The sequence below is a fragment of the Akebia trifoliata genome, chromosome 9 (genome assembly GCF_017979445.1).
Source record: "Akebia trifoliata isolate Shusen 1 chromosome 9, ASM1797944v1, whole genome shotgun sequence".
Taxonomy (NCBI): domain Eukaryota; kingdom Viridiplantae; phylum Streptophyta; class Magnoliopsida; order Ranunculales; family Lardizabalaceae; genus Akebia; species Akebia trifoliata.
This window is the reverse complement of record NC_141383.1, coordinates 15,443,250-15,467,095: the sequence shown is the minus strand read 5'-3', so window position 1 is coordinate 15,467,095 and position 23,846 is coordinate 15,443,250. Positions and strand designations below refer to the sequence as shown.

The following is a 23,846-nucleotide window of genomic DNA, read 5'->3' as shown; positions in this document are numbered from 1 at the left end:
GATGAAGTTTTAGTGTATTTTTGTTGTGACACTCTATTTACAAGGGGAAGGTTTACACCACTTGCCCCCCACCCCTCTCCTCAAAAAACAATTTTAGTGGCGGATAAAACAATTTGCCATTATTGTCACCCACAAAAAAAATTTCACTCTTGACTAACCCTATATATATATATGTGGGATCGGATCAAATAACATATGAAAAAACATATGTAAAAATAATGTAATATTAATAAATTTTCAAAAAATGGGTTAGAAGTTTCGGATTGAGCTGATTTTTTGTAAGGATGATCTCTATGATGGGAAGATCACTACGTCATAATGCCTCAAAAACGACTGTCCAAGACAGTCGTTTTTATAAAAAATGACTGCCCCTACAGTCGCAAAAAGAGTCGTTTTAAAAGGAGTGGTTTTTTAAAAACGACTGTCCAGGACAGTCGGAAAAAAACGACTGTCAAAGACAGTCGGAAAAAACGACAGTAAAATAAGCTTATAGAGACGGTCAGCGACCGTCGCTATAGGGTATTTTTTTTTTAAAAAAAATATTTTACACCTACCCCCCTTCACATGTTACTAAATATTGGAGATACCCCTATGTTAGACATTGATGTCCTAGACCCCAACTAACAATATGAAAAGACCCAAATACCCCTTGTCTTCAACTTTCATAAATGTAACTAAAAATCATTAATGATCTCCCACTCTTGTTTCAAATCAACACCCACATTCAGTTCAAACTAAAAATCACAAAGAATAATTCTGAAATAAACAGATATACAATCCATCAAGCACTTGGACACAGATAAAACAGAAATCATAAAGAAAAAAAAAAAAAAAAAAACTTAAAATTCCTTTTTTTTTTTATATGTAGAAACAACTCAAAATTGGGACAAAAAGGTCGATGGTAAAAGAATTTGAACCTAATCCCAAGTAAAATCTCGAAGTGGTCAGTATAAAACTTTTAAACAAATAATAAAGATAAAAAATGATCTAATAATAAAAAATTTAAAGACAATAAACATACCTGCAAGGAGTGTCGGATTCATGACGATATAATTTTTTTTGATAAGAGGTTAAAGATGATATAATAACAAAGAGGAATAATTAAAAGAACTACAATATGTTACCAATAGGGAACAATGAACAATCTAATGCTTGTAACGCAAAACATATCCAAATATACAAAACCTTCAGTTGTGTTTCGTGATGTCTCATGCAATAACACAAGTGATGTTGATAACGAGGCTTGAAGAGTGGAAAGAGAACGCAATTCTCTTGAACGTTTGACATGAGCAATTCTCTTGAATGTTTGACATGAGCCCTTATAGATCTATCGTCGTACAATGCTGCCATAAATGCATCCTTATTATAGCCAGAAATTATAAAGGTGATAAAACTACTACTAAAAAATTAAAATAAGCATTCACATACAAAGAACCATCTCCAAGGAACAACCACCAGTAGTAATATCTGCAACCTCAAAAAGTTCATTGATAGATCCCCTCCAAACAATCAACCTTCATGTTTCCCATTGATAGAAACAAATGTCACGAAAACTTCTGTAAGATGCAAGAGAGTGAACATTGGGTGCACTCGTAAGCAAACCAACCTTCAAGGCAGCCATTAACAGAAAGTGTTAATAGAAGAAGAAGAATAACAAACTATTCATCAAACAAGAAGATTATATGATCAGATCTGCTAAAACAAAGCCATGTGCATCATTTTGGCAAGAAGAACAGTTCAATAAATATTTGAGACAAAATAATCATCACGTCTAACATTTGAGACAAAATAAGTATCAAATGAAACTTACATGTGAAACCCCCCAATGGAGAAACCATGCTAGTATAATATGAATATGTTCTCGCCGTAACAAATCTAAAAGGTTGACCAGACAAATTTTGTTAATAGCAAGTTTGAAACCAAATAACCATCTTAGCCCAATTGATGGCTTAGAAGGCATCACGAACTGAGAGCGAACTGTACTGCAAACAGGTTGGCGGTTGGCACCTTACCAACGAATTAGGTAATTGTGGACTTAAACAGAGTACGAGTTTATGTTATATGAAGAGGGGAGACGTAAGATTATCTCACCAAGAATTGTCGTCCAACAAAAATGAGTTGCTAGCGGCACTATTGGAGTCCTCTGTCATCAGTACCCTCATACTAGAGATGACCTGTGAAGATGGGTACAATAGAGGAAAAAAATTCCAAATTATTGTGAGGAAAAGAGATGACAAAGGGAATGATTTCTGTGATTTGAACTTACTTCTTGGGATACACTTCGGGTGTTATAGTTGTCATCCCAATACAACGTACATATTCTATAAAGTTGTTGGACACTCAGAATCTGAAGACAGCAAAGTACCAATGAGTGTGACAAACTACATAAACACACACAACATAAGAAGAGAGAAGAGAGAAGAGAGGAGAGAGAGAGAGAGAGTTACAAAGCAAAGGTCATTGAAGATTTCATCGTAGGAAATTCTTGACTTCTGATGTATAACCTGTGGAGCAACCAACCAAGGGAAGCGATGATAACATAAGATGGCGAAATTTTAAAGTAACTAAATTCAATGCTCGTAAAACATTATATTTTCAATAAAACCAACACACTTGTTGATGAAATCAACGGGTGCTAATTAAGAAAAAGTTACCAAATATACTTTCCAAGTAATCTCATGCTGTTACCAAAACATCCTTCTTGAATGTCTTAAGATTGTCATTGTTCCAAATTTGTATGGCTAATCATGTCTTAAATATTCATTGGAATTTTAATTTGGACACCAATGTATTTTGTAGGTAATAATTAATAAAATTTACAACAAACAGTAAAATGATTGATAGTATGAACTTCGCAGTTGAACCAAATTGAAGTGGTCTACCAAGGTCACAAATTAAATAGCAATATGCAACATCCATGCAAGTTCCATATCGATATACATATCAGCTTCAAGTGTTGACACTATACCATACACAAAATACTTAAGACCAGTCTGCCCCAAATTCAACAGTTTTAGTACTATCCATGCAGTCTAACAAGCTCTTAAGCCAAGTGAGAAACTTCAAATAATCAAAGGCATATCATACACCAGAAACTCATTAGTAAAGATAAATTTAACCAGTTGTGACAGTATCTACATTTTTAATTTTCTTTTCCTCTCTTTTCTCTTCTGCTGTATTAGTAGGTAGGTCTCCTTAACCTCCTTTGTTCCTTTTGGTTTAGATTAATGTACCTCATGTTTATGAAAATTATAATAATAATAGTAATAACAATAATAACAATAACAATAATAATAATAATAATAATAAGTTATCGTATTAAGCTTAAATACATGAAAGACGTACTAAGAACCCCACAGCTTGCCTAATGTGCTTAAGTTCATCCCAAGATGAGCCTGCATACTGCAATGAACCAGGAATCTTCAGATATAATTAAAAAATAATAATGATAATAATAATAAAGTAAAGCTAACTAAACAGGCTAGTGAAAATCATGGAAGGGACTTGCCTCTTCTTTTGCTTGGGCACACCATAACTCTAATTCAGCCAACCTAGATTTCACATATTCTCCATTGCTGAATGTACAGCACTCATGACGTAGCAGAAGACTGAAGCAGCATGTAACAGCATCCTTATATATACAGTAAACTTTTTAAAGATTTATGTCGAAAGACGGCACAACAGAACAGTTATTACCTGTTAAAAAGTTGGACGTTGATATAGGAGAAAATCTGAGTAAAGATCTTCTGAATAAGAACCGGAGGGACCTGAAACAAGGAAATTATAAGCCTAACTGGGTAATATAATGCACTTGCTAATGGTGCTCAAATCCTTAGTAGCTTAATATAATGCACTTGCTAACTGGGCAATATAAAGTATCTAGGTATCATAGGTGGCGAGCTAAACCTATGAGCATAAGCAGCATAACTAAGCATAGAGTCTTAAAAGAGGAATTCCATGGCTGCTGACAACTTGTATTTGTGCTCCTTACATGCCTTACAGCAATAGGACGTAGTGGCTAAACCTCATATATCAAATAGATAGACAACACACCAACCAGTAATTTGGAAATACACAAAAAACAAAAACAAAAAAAATCAAATAGTTAAAATAGCCTACCGAGCACAACTCTAGAATACAACCAACACTCCATATATCACATGGGTAATTCCACAAAATAATCTTTACTTTTATCAAAAATCCATTGTCTTAAACACTTGATTGATGTGGCAAAATCACTTGTGATAAAAGAAAAAAAATTATAATTTTTTCTCATTGATTTAAATGATAAAAAAAATAAGAGAAGGAATGGATTAACTAATCAAATCATGCAAATCCCAGTGTTGAAGATCAAGTTTTTTTTTTTTTTTTGGAGGGGGATCAAGGTTTTCCAAAATATGGAATTTGATAGATCACTTGTTATGGTAATATTTATTTCTTAACCTAGTATATTGTTGTCCATCTAACCACAGGTCAAACATATCAGACGCATAATCGAAAGAACAGAATCCATATCTTAGGTAAGTTTTGGCCCGAAACCTACTTGATAGGGACTCTTGAGTCAAAACTCTCCTACCCAGGCCTGATCTATTCTCAATTTGGGTCCACTATCAACAAAATTGTACCATATTTTGGGTCTCACTATATACTTTTTCACCTATTTGGTAAAAGTTGGGATTGGAGCCAGGACCTTGAAATGTTATTTTGGAATGTTTTAAATTCATCATGGCTGTATTCAAATTCGTAGACTTTCAAAATTCTACCATTTAGTGTATCCTTACCAATGATTAAAGCTTCCAACACTGTCCATCCTTTCTCGTTCCCCCACCTTTTTTTTTTCAACCTCTGTCTTCAAGATGGATGGTTTGTGTAAATCTTCTGAGCGTGTTTTAGCACCTTTGCTTTTTGGTACACAAAAGGCATGGAAATTGGAATTGGAAAACCAACATTGACACAGAGTGGAATTACTTCATTAGTCTTTTCGATTTCCATTGACACCAATTGCCTCTATATATCCACACAACATAATTAACTAGGAGAACAACCTCAGCCCTCAACAACACTGTCAATTGCTGGACAATCCGTGCTACTGTCTGTTAGATGATACATATCGTGGTATAGGCTGAACCCAATATTATAAGCCTTAAAGCCACATCTGGGCTTACTAAATTTTTTTGGTACACATTAAAGAAGCAATCTGCAAAGAATAGAGAACAAAATTCATTCAATTACTATGAAATTAATTTCCGATAAAACAGCAATTGAAAACCAAACCTTAAATATATGCATCATCCCATCAAGAAAAGAACAATCTCAATAACATACTCAAGGACCCATAACCTAATAGTTCTTACTTGGTTCAAGTAAATCACAAATTTCATTTAGCTCTATCTCACACATTAAGATCGTCAGAAATAATAGTAGCACATAGAAGAACAAGAATTAAAACATATACATTTAAACAGATCACAATTTGCTAAACCCTGCATGTTTTTTCTGTCCCCAATTTGTTTAATTAAAATTAAAATGCTTATTAAAAATTTTGCTAGAAATTTTCTTACTAAATATCAGCAATCTGCAAAGAAGAAACAACCTCAAAAAAAAAAAAAAAAACCTTCTAATTCTACTACCTCAAGCAGAGAAGAATCTCAATAACGTATGTTCAAGAACCAAGAAAACGCAGAAGTTGTAATTTAAAGGTACTCAAATAGGAATTTTACCTTACAAGATGTGCAAAAGTGAAGAGACCAAGGGTAAGTTGTTAAAGAGTGGGAGAAGCGACCATATTTGACTCCAGCAGTCAAACTTGGTGGCAGAAAATTTATTTTGTGGAAGTCGACAAATGAAAACGTGCGCCTTGAATTTATGTCACAACTCTTTGAAATAATATCATTCAAATAACATTTCATTCCAAAATGACACTCATATTATAAACTTTTTAATATCACACTTACTATTTATAATAGCATTTGGACCACAACATTACCTTGAAATTAGATTTCTTGTGACAAACAATATATTGTATTCAAAATGGCTGATACAATTATTTTATCTGCGGATGTATTATACAAGAGTCGTGATAATCGGACTACCCCACATGGCACACTCAATCGACTCTCCTCTCTTGATGCGACAAGTTCGAGAACTGTAGATTTGTATGTTTTGTATCTCGAAACGTACAGATCTATGGTTCCCAAACTTTTCACGTCAACAGATTCGATTGAGTGTGCCATGTGGTGTAGTCAAATTATGATAAATCATTATACAACTCAAAAAAACAAAAGGTGCCATTTAGCCAAGTAGGCTTTGAGGAGAGTTGATCCCGTGACCTACGTTCAAATCCCATTGAACCCATCTTCACCTCATTAATCCCTTGATGGCTTAGCAGGAAAAATAAAATTTTTAAAAGAAAAAAAATGTATTTGTTTAAGAAAGACTTTGAAAATGGACTGTGAACGAACTCTCAAAAGTCTAAAATCCAATGGTGAAAACATGTCTTTTTTAGAGTTGTTAAAATTTTGTATTCTACATCCATGTGGCATCCGATCATGTTTTTGGATGCCACATGGACATGCAATCCATATAGGTAGTTGATCAATGACTTGAACACTGTTTTCGTTGTCTGTGGATCAAGAACTTTGCTGAATGGTTCGTTATACGGATTTGAGTGGGAAACGTCCAATCACAAGAAGGAAAAGAATTTAATAGAGGAACTCCCAAGCATTTGGTGATCTCAAATATGCCCCTCAATGGAATGTAGACTCTTTTATCTTGCTAATTTATGCCTCTAAAATGTGGTTGGGGCCTAATATTTGAGCCTATTGGAGGATAGTAATTAGGCCTTACGCAAATGGGTGGGGGTTTGGAGCACAATTCTTGAACAAGTAAATGGAAGTGAATCAGTAGACATTGATAATTAATCAAATCCAGAAAAGATAACAACGATTACTTGGTAAAACCCTCCAACTTGGGGCATCTCCACTAAAATTAACCAATTCAGAGAGAGAGAGAGTATTCACTTGTTATTGGTCCCAAAGAGTTCCATGTGCTACTATTTGGGTACTAAACACAGTTGCTTTTTTTATATTTGTCCACTGTTTCTGATAAGCTCATGTGGACCAATACAAAGCCAAACTATCTATCATCTGACATCACCAATGAGTGTAACATAAAATTTTCCCAACATCATAATAAAGTTATAGACAAGTCATCATATGTAAACAATCCTGAATGCTCAAAAAAAGTACATGATTTAGATGCAAGCGAATGAAAGAAAATATTTATCGAATGCAATCCATTCGATTGGCCTAGGTAAAAAAAAATTGTTTAGCGTTGCAAATGCGTAAGCCTGTTTATAGTGAGATCAGTAACTCAAAAGGTGCAGACAGATCACAAACCCAAGATCTGTTGCTCAACAACTAGGCCCTCACCTACCCAAACAAGTAGGTTTATTCTTAAATGTCTAGTATTGCCATCTCAAGTCAATGTAGGATACCAGGACATGAATCCAAGTAAAAGTTACATGAATGAAAACTAATGGTCCCTTGAACTATATCCAACCTTTCCACAAGGAAAAGCCTAGGTAGAGAAGACCATGTTTCCTTAGGTAGTTGTAATCATATAGAGCCAGATTGCATAAAATCAAACCCGGCGGAAATGAACCTGAACCAATCACAATAACTAACTCTATATCACATAAAACTAGGTAAAGCCTCATACGCTAGCAATTCAAATCATTCAAAAAAAATTATAAGAATAAACTATATCACATAAAAAAAAATTTCTCCAATATTTTCGTTTTTTGTTTAGGAGCTAAATCTGTGGACATAAACAAGAAACAATAGAAGGTGACAGTAGTTGGGTATGTTGAGGCAAACAAGGTCTTGAAGAAGGTTAAATCAACAGGACACAACAGTATTTGCTTTAACAAGGAAGAAAACATTTAAAACCCTAAATTAATTAAGGAAAATCTGAGATTCAATCAAAAACTTTAACATACCTGAAGATTCAATCACAAACCAAGCAAAGGGAGAGAGATCCATCAAAGCCCTAAAAATTTGGATCAAACGCCGATCGATTTCTTTCCAAAAGCGATATAGATTCGAGAAAAGCGACGGATTCAAGAGAAAGCGCGAAGACAAACAGAGTCGAGAGAGAAGAGCAGTAGACTGAGAGTGAGAGGAGAGACAGAGACGAGTAGAGAGAGAGAAGAGGAGTAGAGTGAGCGTGAGAGCAGTCGAGCGGGAGAGAGATAGAGGAGAGAGTCGAGTGAGAGTGAGAGGAGAGACAGAGACGAGTAGAGAGAGAGAAGAGGAGTAGAGTGAGCGTGAGAGCAGTCGAGCGGGAGAGAGATAGAGGAGAGAGTCGAGTGAGAGAAGAGAAGAAGTTCGACGGAGATCGAGCTTCAATAACGAAGGTCTGGAAATAATTATTCTTAAGAGTTACTATTGGCACCCCAATTTTTTACTTATTAACGTCAGTTTCGTTGAAACGACGGTTAAACGACAGCTAAAAACTGTCGCAAAAAACGACAGCCTTTAGCAGTCGTTTTTAGCGCAATTTTGACGTCGCCAAACACCCAATATGACGTAGTGGATCATCCAAAAAAAAATGAATCCAATCTGAAACTTCTAACCCCATTAAAAGTGATTTAGAATGTGGACCGTCGATTTTTTGTCAATTTTTGCCAATAATTTGTAAATCACTTTTGATTGATTTAGAATTTTCAGATTGAGCTGATTTTTTGTGTGGATGATCTTCTCATCATAGTGACCACTCTCGCAAAAAATCAACTCAATCCAAAACCTGTAACCCATATTTTGAAAAACCATTGTTTTTACATATGTCCCTTAAACCGCCCGATGTATATATATAGGGGGGCGTTCAATGGCCAACTTTTTGGCAAGACATTTTTCAAAACATGAGTTAGAGGTTTTGGAATGGGCTGATTTTTGGTGAGGATGATCTCTACGATGAGGAGATCATCATCACCAAAAATCGGCCCATTCCAAAACTTCTAACCCCATCAAAAACAGTTTACAAAAAATGAACGGTCCATGATTTTTCAACTTGTAAACATGGGTTAGAAGTTTTGGAATGGGCTGATTTTTTGTGAGGATGATCTCTAACTCATGTTTTGAAAAATGTTTTGCCAAAAAGTTTGCCATTGAACGCTACCCATATATATATCCCGTTCAGCAACAAACATTTTGGCAAAACATTTTTCAAAACATGAGTTAGAGGTTTTGGAATGGGCTGATTTTGGTGAGGATGATCTCTACGGTGAGGAGATCATCCTCGTAGAGATCATCCTCACCAAAAATCAGCCCATTCCAAAACTTCTAGCCCCAGTTTACAAGTTCAAAAATCGTGGACCGTCCATTTTTTGTAAACCATTTTTATGGGGTTAGAAGTTTTGGAATGAGCTGATTTTTGGTGATGATGATCTCCTCACCGTAAAAATCATCCTCACAAAAAATCAGCTCATTCCAAAACCTCTAACCCATGTTTTGAAAAATGTTTTGCCAAAATGTTTGTTGCTGAATATTTCCCATATATATATATATATTTATTTATTTATCATAGACGTAAATCTAAGTTTACCTCAAAGCTACTCAGCTCTATTGCTCTGACAAGCCACTCCTAGCTCGGTTCTTTGTGATAGAATCTGCGTGGTACTTGCCTATGTCCCATGACCCATCCCCTTATATATATATTTATATATGTAAAATTGATGTAATAATAATAAAATTTAAAAATATGAGTTAGAAGTTTGGGATTGAACTGAACTTTTATAAGGATGATCTCTATAATGAGAAGATCATAAAAATATAAAATATAAAATAAAAAAATAAAAATAAAATAGTCTAATCTGAAACTTCTAATCCCATCAAAAGTGATTTAGAATGTGAGCCATCGATTTTTTACCAATAATTTGTAAATCACTTTCGATGGACGTAGAAATTTAAGATTGAGCTGCTTTTTTGTTTGGATAATCTTCTCATTATAGTGACCATCCTTACAAAAAAATCAGCTCAATCCAAAACCTCTAACCCATATTTTCAAAAACCATTGTTTTTACATATGTCCCACGAACGACTTTCATATATATATAAAAGGAGCACAATTTGCAGTTTTCCCCTGAGGTGTCAAGAAATTAACCCCTCGTGTACTAATGGTCTGTTTGGAAAAGCTTTCTCACGGCTAAAATCATGCCGAACTCCGTCCATTTTTGAAACTTTAGTGTTTGGGATGGATTAGAAGTCTTTTTAATTGCCGATTGCTTCGTCAAAATCTGCTGATTCACTCGACTACTAATAGTTCATCGAGCATCCGCAAAATCACATGGAACCGCAAAAAAATTGAGTGAAAAATTAGCGCCAATCTCTCTCTCTCTCTCTCTCTCTCTTACAATCAAGAACTTCCATCCTCTGCAACTCTATCAGGTAAGCAAATTTTCCTCTTTTTTTTTTTTTTTTTTTTTTTCAACGTTAATCATCGAAAAATTCAGGAGATAAAAGGGGAAAAAAAAAAAAGAGAAAAGAGAAAGAAGAATACCTCCGTTCACCCATCGATTTCAATCCTCATTCACTCACAAATCTTCAATCTTGACACCATTGTCATCTTCTCCAACAACTCAATCGAACCTAAACTCACCCTCATTCTCTTCGTCCCAACACCTCCATTAATGGCTAACTCTCTCAACACCCTCTCTCACCCACAACTCACCCCAAAACATGAGAGAGTGGTGTGAATCAGTTATGGTCTCTTCTACTGGTTCATGTTCTTCTCCGAATCTGAATCGAGTTTGAGATGAAAAGAGAAACAACGATGGAGAGTTCCATTCTACACAGCCACAGAATGTTTCTGTGGTCAGAAATTTGAGTAAAAAATAGAAATAATATTGCCACACCAAATTTTGTTAATGCAACACCAACTATATCAACTCTTTGGAAAATAAATCATTAACTATTCTCTTATTATTCATGCCACCTTAACAATGAGAATGATCATCACCATCTGCCCATTTTGTTTTTCTAATTATTTTTATTTTTATTAATTGAAATAGGGGGTGGTTCAAGGGCCATATGTAAAAATATATGAAAAAACAATGATTTTTTAAAATATGGGTTAGAGATTTTGGATTGAGCTGATTTTTTGCAAGGATGGTCACTATGATGAGAAGATCATCCTCACAAAAAATCAGCTCAATCAGAAACTTTTAAATCTATCAAAAGGGATTTACAAATTATTGATAAAATTGGCCAAAAATCGACGGTCCACATTCTAAATCACTTTTAATGGGGTTAGAAGTTTCATATTTGACTGATTTTTTTTCTGGATGATCTTCCCATCATAGAGATCATCCTCACAAAAAATCAGCACAATCCGAAATTTCTAACCCATCAAAACGGATTTACAAATTATTGATAAAATTGGCTAAAAATCGACGGTCCACATTCTAAATCACTTTTAATGGGGTTAGAAGTTTCATATTTGACTGATTTTTTTTTTTTTGGATGATCTTCCCATCATAGAGATCATCCTCACAAAAAATCAGCACAATCCGAAATTTCTAACCCATCAAAACGGATTTACAAATTATTGATAAAATTGGCCAAAAATCGACGGTCCACATTCTAAATCACTTTTAATGGGGTTAGAAGTTTCAGATTTGACTGATTTTTTTTTCGGATGATCTTCCCATCATAGAGATCATCCTCACAAAAAATCAGCTCAATCCGAAATTTCTAACCCATATTTTGAAAATTTATAAATATTACATTGTTTTTACATATGTTTTCTCATATGTCCCTTGAACATGACCCTTTGAAATAATCATTAACTATTTTTATTATTCATGCCACCTTCAACCTAGATTTTGATGGAAAAAAAAAAAAAAACATTATACACTACTTTGAGTGTATTTTTAGCTTTCAATTGGGGATGGCATGAAGGTGATATTTCAACCGTTGGATTGAGAACGATCTTATATGACGAATATTTATCGGATTAGATTGGGCATCGGAAAAATATTCAATTCATTGGCAGGCCCCGGATCTCTATTAAAGGGTGGTTGAGATAAATGAAGAGGTTAAAATTTTCCAAAGATGAATTCTTATTTTTTAGGAATTATTTTAGATTTACAATTTTCTAAAACTCCTTGGGACTATTCACCCATCTCAACCGTTTGTGTAATGGACATTATTAAATCACCTTTAAGACTAATAATAATGTTATTTTTAAAAAGACTCTACTGTTTGAATGATTACTATAATATTTTATTCTGTTGAGATTCTAATTAGAGGCAAACCTTAATAATAAATAAATAAAATAGGTGAATGGTTGAGAATAAGTAAAACTTGGGGTGCTAATAGAAATTCTCATTTTTTTTTCTTCGATTATTTTGTTTTAGATTTAAGATTTTATGTGGATTTATTTATTACTTTCTTTTTCTTAATTTTTTTTTAATTTAAATTTTATTTTTGTAGTTTTCATCAAGATAATGTCTAGTCAACCATCAGTAAAAGCATATTGGGATTCAACAATACATAAAATTTGGGTGGAATGTTATGTTGAAGTAGTTCAAAAGTATGGTAAAGGAGGAGGGGGTCTAACATCAAAAGGACATGATTATTTTATAACTATCTTTGAAGAAAAGTCAAAAAAATCTTACACCAAAGTTCAATACAAGCATCGTTGGGATTACGTGAAAGATAGATGGAAAGCATGGAAGAATCTTAGGATGAAATCTGGATTAGGATGGGATGTAAATACAGGATCCTTTGAAGCAACTGATGAACAATGGAAGTCATATGTTTTGGTAATTTTTTTATATGATAATTGAAGTTAAATGAGTTAGTTAAATTTTTTTTTTTCTGATTATGTTTTATATCTTTTATCAGTTAAATAAACATTCCAATCAATTTCGATATAAGGCACTAGAGTACGAAGATGAACTAGACCAAATATTTGGTGGGACCGTTGCAACTGGAAAATATTGTATGACTCCAAACGAGACGTCTTCTTCAATCATGCAAGATAGTCGTATTTCTCTCGATGATTTGGATGCAGATATTGATGATGTGAATGAAGGGTCAGTACCAAATACTTCAATTGATCCAGTTGAAAAATCTGTTGAAGAGATGCCTAGAAGACGTCATAAGAGATCCAGTGAGTTTGACCCCTCTTCTACCACAAGTGTGAATGCGAAAAGGAATGCAAAAATAGGCGATATTGAAGTCCATAGAATGCTTTCTGTGATGGCTGATAGTATAGAGGCGGATTTAAAAAAACAAGAAATGACGCAGAACGCAAAGAAAGACACTTCTATTATCTCATGCATCAACTTGTTGAGTACTTTCAATGACATGGATCGATGTGGACCAGTATGGATGTTTTTAGTTGACAAATTGTTCAAAGAATCTTCTAACAGGGAGATTTTTGTTGGATTGATGGATATTGACCGTATGTCTGCATCAGAGTGGATTAAAATGAAGTTTGAAGAGGCTCATGGGATCTCGTAATGGACAATCTTATGAGTATAGAGTAGATTTATGATTACAAATTATATTAAATACTATAATAGAATAGTGATATTTTTTTATTACTATAGTTGTTAGAAGACATTATTTTAGTTTATTGAATTCTTAAATTCATTTTTTACTTAATAGTTTTACGTTATGGTTGGTAGAAATATTTGTGTTTAATTTTTTTATTTTTCATTTAAACTCTATATGATTGGATAATTATGAATTATTATTTATTTATAATTATGTGATTTGCATATATGTAATATCAGATGGATGATAGCACAAAGAAGAAAATTTTCTTTTTTATTTTATTGTGGCATTACTACCGTACAAGGAATCGACGCATGAAGCAACCATGTCGAACTTCACTACTTTCTGGTGATTCATATGTCAGAGAAATACTTGATTCAGACAATCCAGTGCCTTGTTACGACAATTTTCGTATGGATAAGTATGTCTTCAATAGATTATGTTATTTTATGAGAGATAGAGGATTACTTCAAGATAGTAGAGCAGTGAGAGTTGAAGAACAAATTGCAATTTTTTTATATACAGTTGGACATAATGTTAGGAATAGAAATAATCAGGATAGATTCCAACATTCTGGTGAAACGATAAGTCGATATTTTCATCACGTATTACAAGCATTATACAGTTTTGCCCATGACTTAATAAAAGCACCTGACTTGAGCGTCACACCACCAAAAATATTAGCAGATCGACGATATTTTCCATGGTTTAAGGTAATTGATTATTTAATATTTGAATTAATATAATCAATAACATAATAGTTGTTTAATGTTTACTTTTAAATGAAATAGGATTGCGTGGGTGCAATTGACGGGACTCATATACCTGCAGTTATACCATTTGACAAACAAATACCATTTCGATCAGGAAGAAAGACCGAATGCACACAAAATGTCTTGGCTATTTGTTCATTTGACATGCAATTTACTTTTGTTTTGGCTGGATGGGAAGGTTCAGCACACGATTGGCGAGTCTTTCAATCTGCGCTTAGCGATCCGAGTTTGAATTTCCCACATCCTCCTGTTGGTAATGAAATGTTATTTTATTTTATTTTTGATATTTTTTATATCCATTAAGGTAATTTAAATTTACTGAAAAAATATCTTAATTGTCTTAGGAAAATATTACATGGTTGATGCAGGTTATCAAAATATGCGAGGATATCTTGCACCATATCGTAATACACGGTATCACATTCATGATTTTCGTAGAGGAAATGGACCAAGAACGAAGGAAGAATGGTTCAATTATTATCACTCTTCGTGCAGAAACGTTATTGAGCGCTGTTTCGGTGTACTGAAAAAACGATTCCCAATTTTGAAACGGATGGCTTCATACTCTTTTGTGACTCAGATACGTATTGTATGTGTGTGCATGGCCTTACATAATTTCATTCGACAACAATCAGTTACTGATAGTTGGTTTACACAATATGAGGATGAAAATATTGACATTGATAGAGGAGGCGCATCTAATACGACACCAAATGAAGTTGATGATGAATTGGTTGCTAATATGAATATTGTACGAGATGAGATTGCTCAACAAATTTATAATGCCATATATACATGATGTAAATTTTTTCTAATTATTTATTTGATAGACATTAAATATGTTAGTATAGAAAAAATGAAATTGAATTTTTATTTTTATTTTTTAATATTAAATCCTATGTTTATACTTATTGTTAACATATTATTACTTATATCAGATAAATAATCTTTTTTTTTTAAATATTGTTTTTAATTTCATTCAGCAATTTTTAGACAGCAGGTTACCAAATAGTTCAACATCTTAACAGCACAGTTAGACAGCATGTTACCAAACAATATACTCAATTCAGCAAGTTGCTTCAGCAACAGCAACAGCAACTTTCTCTCAGCTTCAGCAACTTAATTCAGCATCAGCAATTTTACATACAGCTTTTCCAAACAAAGCATAAATGCAGCTACAAGCCCTCCTCCAACAACTAAAGTAGCAGCAAATCCTCCTGCAATGTCGGACCGCATCAGCAACGCCTCCTCATAGTAAGTAAATCCCTTAAATTTAGCCATCAAAGAAACAATTAAGGTTCTTATTAATTGGGCATGAAAAATTGGTGGAAAAGTGATTTTCTTTCGAAGATGTAATTTTGAGGCTTTCGATTGGTTATTTTCCTTGAAATTTATATTTTCACCTTGGACCATTTTCAATCTTAGGAGGGGAAATGGACTCTCTTCCCACCCACTAAAATGATTTAAAACCCAATGGGCGAGGCCCATCGTAATTTAATCCTAGTGATCATACTTTGTTTAGGGATTAATATAAATCATTTTAGTGGTAAAGTTTTCTACTGAATCCTTGACACTCTTATTTGTTAAATGGATAGCGTAAAAGGTTATGTAAATTACAAAAGGGCCCTTACATTTTAAAATTTCAATCCCACTACCCTAATAGCCAAGTTAGTTTTTTAAAATTATAAAAATATATTTTATCACGTTTAACTTCAAACTCACCTTAATTATATTTTAAATTATAAAATAACCTTATATCATATTAAATCATTAGCTAAAGTTTCCCATGGACTGTGACTTGCATCCTTTTTCCGGTTGTGAGGGCAAAAGAGAAAATATAATAAAATTATAGGGCATTTTTTAAAGTGAGATGAGAGAAAAAGCAGCAAAATTGAAAGTTTATGCAGAGATGTTCTTTTACGGGATAAGGATTTATACCAAGGTGGGCTTGAGATACATTGTTCATAAGGGGATAAAGATTGAGACAAAAGTGGGAGACAACTGTTCTACACTATTATATAGATTAAATATGACATAAAATTAGATATTTTATTTAATATTTTAAAAATATTATAGAAAATTTTAATAATACAAAAATCCTAAAATTTCAGGGCCTATGCATTTGCTCGTGCCACCTACTTGTAGATACAACGAGCTTTGCTTTGTACTCGAAAATACACGGCCTAACATAAGTTCTAATTTAATGTTACATAACTCAAATCTGGTTCATTTTATTAGTGGCCACAAACCAAGATGGGCCTAGCCCCCTAACGAAAAATGAAGGGGGTGTAAGCCCCACTATTTGATTGGAATTTTGCAATTAGAACCGATAGGAATCTAGATAGAAATTAAAGTCATTTTATATGATATTTTCTCTTTTAGTTAAATTGTTACTTGAGCAAAATAATAGCTAAATCCATATATATGACTTAGAATTTAGAGTTTCCGTTTCATTATTACATATATATATATATATATGATGAATACCTAGCCGAAGTTAGATATTAATTTGTTTTGGTTCTTGCACAATCTTCTCTTGTATGAGAAAAAGAAAAACAATAAAAATTAATTAAAATTGTTGTATATAATGAGTCTTTGTCTTTGTTTCGATTAAGTAGAAATGCAAACTGGATTTTATATATCGATATACCTCCAACAACAAATTGGAGAGGTCTACAACTTAGGATTTGATGAATTTAGCAACTTCATCATCAATCCAAAAATGGTGGAGACAAATTGACACTAAAACATTTTTGGTCTACAGTGGCGGAATTTTTCGTCGTTACAGGATAATTTTTCCGCCAGTAAAAGTTATTGCGGCGAATGTAGCAACGGAAAATATGTTCCATTGTTAAATGTAATACCTTTAGTGACGGATATTAATATCCGCTGCAATAGATCAATTTGATAAATTAATAGAATATACAACATATAGCAATGGATCTGAATATCCGCTGTAATAGATCACTTTTTTAATTAATAGAGTATACAACATATAGCGACGGATATTAATATCTGCTGTAATAGGTTAAGTTTTAATTAATAGAATATAAAACATATAACGGCGGATCTTAATATCCGTTGGAATAGGTCAATTTTAAATTAATAGACTATACATCATATAGCGGCGGATCTTAATATCTGCTGCAATAGGTCAATTTTTAATTAACATAATATGCTACATAACTCATCACTAAATCGACATTTTTATTTAAAAAAATTAATTTTTTATAGTAGCGAATACAATAATCCGTTGTTATATTCAATTTTTTAAAAATAGAAAAAGAGCACTCACTAAACAAAAAAAAAATTTGAATTTTTTAGTGGCGGATACAATAATCCGCTGCTATATTCAATTTTAAAAAAATAGATAAAGAGAACTCACTAAATCAAAAAAAATTTTGATTTTTTTAGTGGCGGATATATTAATCCGCTATTATATTCAATCTAAAGAAGTTCAAAATATTTTATTTCTTTTATTGGCGGATCTATTAATCCACTGCGATGGTCAATTTAAAAAGAAAAAAAATTGATATAGAGAACTCTTCGAAAAAAATTGATTATTTTAGTGGTGGATATACTAATCCGCTACTATATTCAATTAAAAAAAAATTGATAAAAACAATTCACTTAACTAATCTTTTTATATAAAAACAATGATTTTCTAGTGGCGAATATATTTTTCCATTGCTATATAGCCTGAATAAGCATAGGGTGAACTTTTTGGTATGCGTGGTGTCCCTATAGCGGTGGATAAAATTATCCGCTGCAAAAAATGTATCTAGTTGAGACAGTTGCAAGTAAACTAGACTGATTCCTTGAAAGGATATGGCTTGAGTGACATGTATCAGAACCCAAAATACACAATTAAATACAGCCAAGTAGTCCGTTCATCAAGGAGAAATATTACAGATATAACTAGAAAATTAGATTGAATCCTACCAAAAGTGTTCCAATAATTCTAGGATTCTAATACAAGTTATATTCTCAAATCAATTTTGTAAGTGATTATTATTATGACGAAATCTAGTGCAAGACAAAATCAAAAAGAAAAAAAATTGAAATATCCTAATCCAAAGTGGATGTGAAGATATTTACAAGATTTTCATGAAGAATTATTAATGTGAGAAAAATCCTCAAAGTCTATAAATAATAAATCCAATACACAAGTAAAGAACGTTTGATTTATTCTATAATTCATCCTTCATGCTTCAATGCAAACTTAATCATCAAAGGGTCTTGATTTTGAAACCCCTCCTAAATTGGAGAATTTTTACAGGGATCAAGATTGAGATATTCATCATGATACGAGTTTGGGGTGAGGTAAATCTTTTTTCCTATACAATCAATGGAATTAGGCCAGCTCAATCAAGGGCATACTACACTTATAAACTCCCTTAAGGACATACTCTCGAAAAAATCTATGAGTTGACTCTTGTCAAACTATGGTTCTATCTACTATCTTAGAGCTTCTTGTACGTGGATTATATATAGGGAGGCTATTGCACTTTTCCTAATGAAATTTTCTTTTACTTTCCATCAATTTAAAAGAAAAAATAGAAGAGAAAATCCCTTAATTTATCAAAATGTATGAAGTCCAACCAGTGATCTTGTCACCAAAACCCAAAGTTGAAGTCAACGGTTTATTGGATAAAAAATAAGACTAATGATAAACTGGCACTCTTGACATGGCATGTGAATAGATCTTTTCCTTCTCTATCTTGGAGAAAAAGATTCATATCTTTGTTCACTGACACGTCAAGAATGTCACTAAGAGCATCAATTTTAGATATGATTGCAACTTGGTTGGGTTGGAGGGTAAACCCAGGCTCAACCCAAGTAGTAAAACCCTCAAACCGAGCTCAACTGAACTCAACCATTAGGCCTAAGTTCACTAACCCAAGTTCAACCTACGCTTGATATTATAAAATCGGGTTGAGTTCGGGTTAGCCCAAATTTAGATAATTTTGAGTTGGGCTCATTAAATAATCATAATTTCATTTTGATGAGCAAATAAGTTTAATATTTTTAAAAAAGATATAAAAAATAGAAAAAAAGACTTTTAGTAAATAAAATCACATACAACCACTACAAAAACAGCGTCTTTTTGCGGCAGAACATTAACGGCATTTTCAAAAAGTCGCCTCTAATTGTTAACCAACAACGGCAGTTCCAAAATAACTGCTGGGTATACAATACAAATAACAGCATTTTAATAAAAATGCCATTAATTAATTTGATTAATTTATTAAGGTATAATAACGATTTAGCGCCGGTTACAATGTGCCGCTAATACGTAATAAATAACGGCAGTTCTTACATAACCGCTGGGAAAACCATACAAATAACGGCGTTTCTATAAAAATGCCATTAATTAATTCGATTAATTTTTAAATGTATAAAAAATGATTTAACAACGGTTGTTATGTGCCCCTAATTGATAGGAAACAACGGCCGTTTCTACATAACCGCTAGGAATACCATAAAAATAACGGCGTTTTTAAAAAACGTCGTTAATCAATTCGATTAATTTTTAAATGTATAAAAACGAGTTAATGGCGGTTATGTTGTGCCCTTAATACATAAAAAACAATGGCAATTTCCCCATAACCGCTGCGAATAATAAATAAATAACGGCGTTTTTATATAAACGCCGTTAATTAATTCGATTAATTTTTAAATGTATAAAAAATGATTTAACAGCGGTTATTATGTGCCGCTAATACTAAAGAAACAACGGCAGTTTTATAAAATTGTGGCTAATACTTATAAATAACGGCGTGTCTATAACTGCCGTTAATTTGATCGATGAAAAACCAATGGTTTTTCAAAATACGGGTTAGAGGTTTTCGATTGAGCTGATTTTTTGCGAAGATGGTCACTATGATGAGAAGATCATCCTCACAAAAAATCAGCTCAATCATAAACTTCTAAATCCATCAAAAGTAATTTACAAATTATTGATAAAAATTGACAAAAAATCGACAGTCCACATTCTAAATCACTTTTAATAGGGTTAGAAGTTTCAAATTGGACTGATTTTTTTTTTCTGATGATCTTCCCATCATAGAGATCATCCTCACAAAAAATCAGCTCAATTCAAAACTTCTAACCCATATTTTGAAAATTTATTAATGTTACATTATTTTTACATATGTTTTCCCCTATATATATATATATATATATATATATATAGGGAAATGTTAAGAAACAAACATTTTGGTAAAACATTTTTCAAAACATGGGTGGTTAGAGGTTTTGGAATGGGCTGATTTTTGGTGAGGATGATCTCTGCAATGAGGAGATCATCATCACCAAAAATCAGCCCATTCCAAAACTTCTAACCCCATCAAAAATGGTTTACAAAAAAATGGACGGTCCATGATTTTTCAACTTATAAACATAAGGCTAGAAGTTTTGGAATGGGCTGTTTTTTGGTGAGGATGATCTCCTCACCGTAGAGATCATCCTCATGAAAAATCAGCCCATTCCAAAACCTCTAACCCATGTTTGTGTATTAGCAAGCATGATGTGTCGCTAATACACAAGAAGCAACGACACTTTTCTATTAAACCGTCGGTAATACTTAAAAATAACGGCAGTTTATGGAAACGCCATTAATTGGCTCGAATATTTTTAATGTATAAAAAAGATTTAACTTATGAGTTCCCTGGGTACTCCCCTGATCGTGAGTACTGATAGATATTGGGTCTACCAATCAGCCTTCTTTAATAGGGCACTCAATTAATCTCCTTTCATATCGATTTTCATTAAAGGACTGGGAAGGTGTATTACCGTTGGGATAACGGTGCTGTAGCAGTGGTAACTGCAGCAGCACCGACCGCAATGGGAACAGTCTTCATGTGCCACTAATACACATAAAACAATGGTTTTTTTCTTGATAATCGTCGATAATTTAATCTGATCATTTTTAAAAATTAATTAAGTTTATAAAATATGTTTTACAACGTTTTTTAAACGTCGGTAATTCAATCTTTAATGGTAGTAATTAACGATTCGTCGTTAACACATTTAGTTTGTTTGGGTATAAGCGGCAAAATTTTTCTTTCGACAGATCAATTGACTCAACTCCTCATCTCGACCGAGTCATCCAAAAAATGAACCACCTTGGATTAGAAATTGAACCGAATTAATCGACTATATATATTTTTTAGGAGATGTATCTTAAAAATACTTATATGTTAAATATATTTGGATAGTTTTATATATTCGAATCCTTATCGGATACGGATTCGGATATTAACATTTCGAATTTGATAATATCCGAATCGAAATAATATATTATATTATAGTATTTTATTTGATTAATTTTTTATATAAATAATATAATAAATAATAATTATTTTTAATAATGAAAATAATTATATTATCCTATCAGATATCGAATAATATCCAATTCGAATTCGAATTCAGATATTAGATAAAAATTTTGGATTTGAATATTACTACCTCCGAACCAATAAGCATACATCGACAGCCTTAAATGGGATTATAAAGAGAGTTTCTATTGCCACACCAACTTTTGTTAATGCCACCCAATTCATATGTAAATAAGGGAATTTCTATTGCAACACTAACTTTTGCTAACACTACCTAATTCATATGTAAATCAGAGAATTATCTGTTTTTTTTCAGGCGTTTTGGTTGTGAATGGCCACGAACACAGCAACACCGACAGCAATTTGCGGAAATCGTCGAAGAATCGCGAATTTTTGGCGCCAACATTTCATTTTATTTCCTCTCTCCCTCTTACACTGTACATCTCCCTCTTTCATTTCATCTCCCTCTTGCACTCTCTCTGTCTATAACGCACTCTCTCTGTTCATCTCCCTCTTCATCTTTTTTATGGTTTTTATCCCTACAAAAGGCGTAGAAGCTCAACTCATTGTGGTTTTTTTTACCAAGGCTCTCTAGATTTGAGGTTTGTAAAGATTTTGCTTTTTAAACCTCATTTACTATGATAAATCCCATTTATTTCGTCTTGAATGTTCTTTTTTTCGTGAATTTTTGAGTTTTTGTTCATTTTCTTTATAGAACTATGGATGTTTTTGGTAAAATTTTTACTTGAGTGATAGGTTTTGTGTAGAATCTTGAATTGGGTATGCTTATACAGGTTTCAGAAAATCTATGGAGGAATTTTTTGATTTTTGGTTAATAATTAAGGATTAAGTTTTATGGGATTTATTGTGTTTCTGATAATTTGATTTTTAAAGATACCCAACTTATATGGGGTATTATTGAACCAGTTTTTTTTTCATGAATTTTGGAGTTTTTGTTCATTTTTTTTTTATATAGAATTATGGATTTCTTTGGTAAAATTGTTACTTGGATGCTGGATTTTGTGTAGAATCTTGAATTGGGTATGCTTATACAGGTTTCAGGAAATTTATGGAGGAATTTTTTAGTTTTTGATTAATAATTAAGGGTTAAGTTTTATAGGATTTGTTTTGTTTCTGGTAATTTGATCTTTAAAGATACCCAACTTATATGGGGTATTATTGAACCAATTTTTTTTTTTATGAATTTTAGAGTTTTTGTTCATTTTTCTTTATAGAACTATGGATTTTTTTAGTAAAATTGTTACTTCGATGCTGGATTTTGTGTAGAATCTTGAATTGGGTATGCTTATATAGGTTTCAGGAAATTTATGAAGGAATTTTTTAGTTTTTGATTAATAATTAAGGGTTAAGTTTTATGGGATTTGTTTTGTTTCTGGTAATTTGATATTTAAAGATACCCAACTTTTATTGGGTATTATTGTTTACTAGTTTATGTTATAATGTGAACTTGTATCTACTTCTTGAGGGTTGGAGTTTTCTTATTTGTTTAGTAATTTGAGTTATTGAAATTAAAGTTGTTACTTATAAGGGTTCCACAATCAATTGAAACTTAGAATGTTAATTGGTATGCTTATTTGGTTAGAAATGACAACTAATTATTTAATTTATTTTTCATATAATATATTGTGTGCTAACTCATTTGTTTATTGCATGTCTTAGATGGACCCTTCAGAGGATGAGTCAAGTCCATTACAGCATGAGACCGATGAGGGGTTGTCTGGATCCACTACCAAGAAAAGAAGGGGTCCAATAAGGTGCTTGAGCCTATTTTCTCTCCCACCAAATAAAAGGCTAAAAATAGAATTTGATCAGGCAAAACAACCATTTGGAAAACATGTGCCAAAAATGTCTAACTTTTGTGGGGTTATAGTTAGAGACCCACGTATGTTTCGTTTAGATGTTCAATCGTGGAGAAAGATTGATGAAGATGACAAAGAGCGTTCATGGCAAATGCTACTGGTAGGTTACATATGTTTTAACATAATTATAATACATTTTATTTTTGTTTTTACTAGAAACTGTTAGAATGAAATAATATTTGATTGGCATGTTGATATATATAGGAAAAATTCGAAATTGTTGGAGAGAATCGCTCATTTGTCATGAAAACAATGGGTAGGAAATGGAAGGACTACAAGTGCGGTCTTAAA

At 32.7% G+C, this 23,846-nt stretch overlaps 2 protein-coding genes across 2 annotated transcripts; one reads left to right on the top strand and one right to left on the bottom strand.

The window, feature by feature from the left end:
• Positions 1-321: 321 nt before the first annotated feature.
• On the bottom strand, positions 322-4,992 carry LOC147394391 (myosin-6-like). The gene is made up of 9 exons (XM_086453286.1): positions 4,897-4,992; positions 3,697-3,767; positions 3,509-3,608; positions 3,346-3,402; positions 2,448-2,504; positions 2,267-2,347; positions 2,092-2,174; positions 1,429-1,606; positions 322-1,343 (listed from the first exon to the last, which is right to left on the bottom strand). The coding sequence occupies exons 1-8, from the start codon at positions 4,990-4,992 to the stop codon at positions 1,510-1,512; spliced, it is 642 nt and encodes a 213-aa protein (XP_086309412.1). The 3' UTR covers positions 322-1,343; positions 1,429-1,509.
• Positions 4,993-13,711: 8,719 nt separating this feature from the next.
• On the top strand, positions 13,712-15,134 carry LOC147394390 (uncharacterized). The gene is made up of 3 exons (XM_086453285.1): positions 13,712-14,275; positions 14,354-14,588; positions 14,680-15,134. Exons 1-3 carry the CDS (start codon positions 13,802-13,804, stop codon positions 15,132-15,134), a joined length of 1,164 nt encoding a protein of 387 aa, XP_086309411.1. The 5' UTR covers positions 13,712-13,801.
• Positions 15,135-23,846: the final 8,712 nt, after the last annotated feature.

Bases quoted from the DNA above. Each gene is read 5' to 3' on its own strand.
- LOC147394391 (XM_086453286.1), bottom strand. From the start codon at position 4,992: ATGGAAATCGAAAAGACTAATGAAGTAATTCCACTCTGTGTCAATGTT. The intron at 3,768-4,896 runs GTGCTAAAACAC...TCCTTGTTTCAG, and splicing joins TTGTGTACCAAAAAGCAAAG to GTCCCTCCGGTTCTTATTCA. The intron at 2,505-3,345 runs GTACGTCTTTCA...GTTGCTCCACAG, and splicing joins GGCAAGCTGTGGGGTTCTTA to GTTATACATCAGAAGTCAAG.
- LOC147394390 (XM_086453285.1), top strand. From the start codon at position 13,802: ATGGATGATAGCACAAAGAAGAAAATTTTCTTTTTTATTTTATTGTGG. The intron at 14,276-14,353 runs GTAATTGATTAT...TAAATGAAATAG, and splicing joins GATATTTTCCATGGTTTAAG to GATTGCGTGGGTGCAATTGA. The intron at 14,589-14,679 runs GTAATGAAATGT...TAATTGTCTTAG, and splicing joins TTTCCCACATCCTCCTGTTG to GAAAATATTACATGGTTGAT.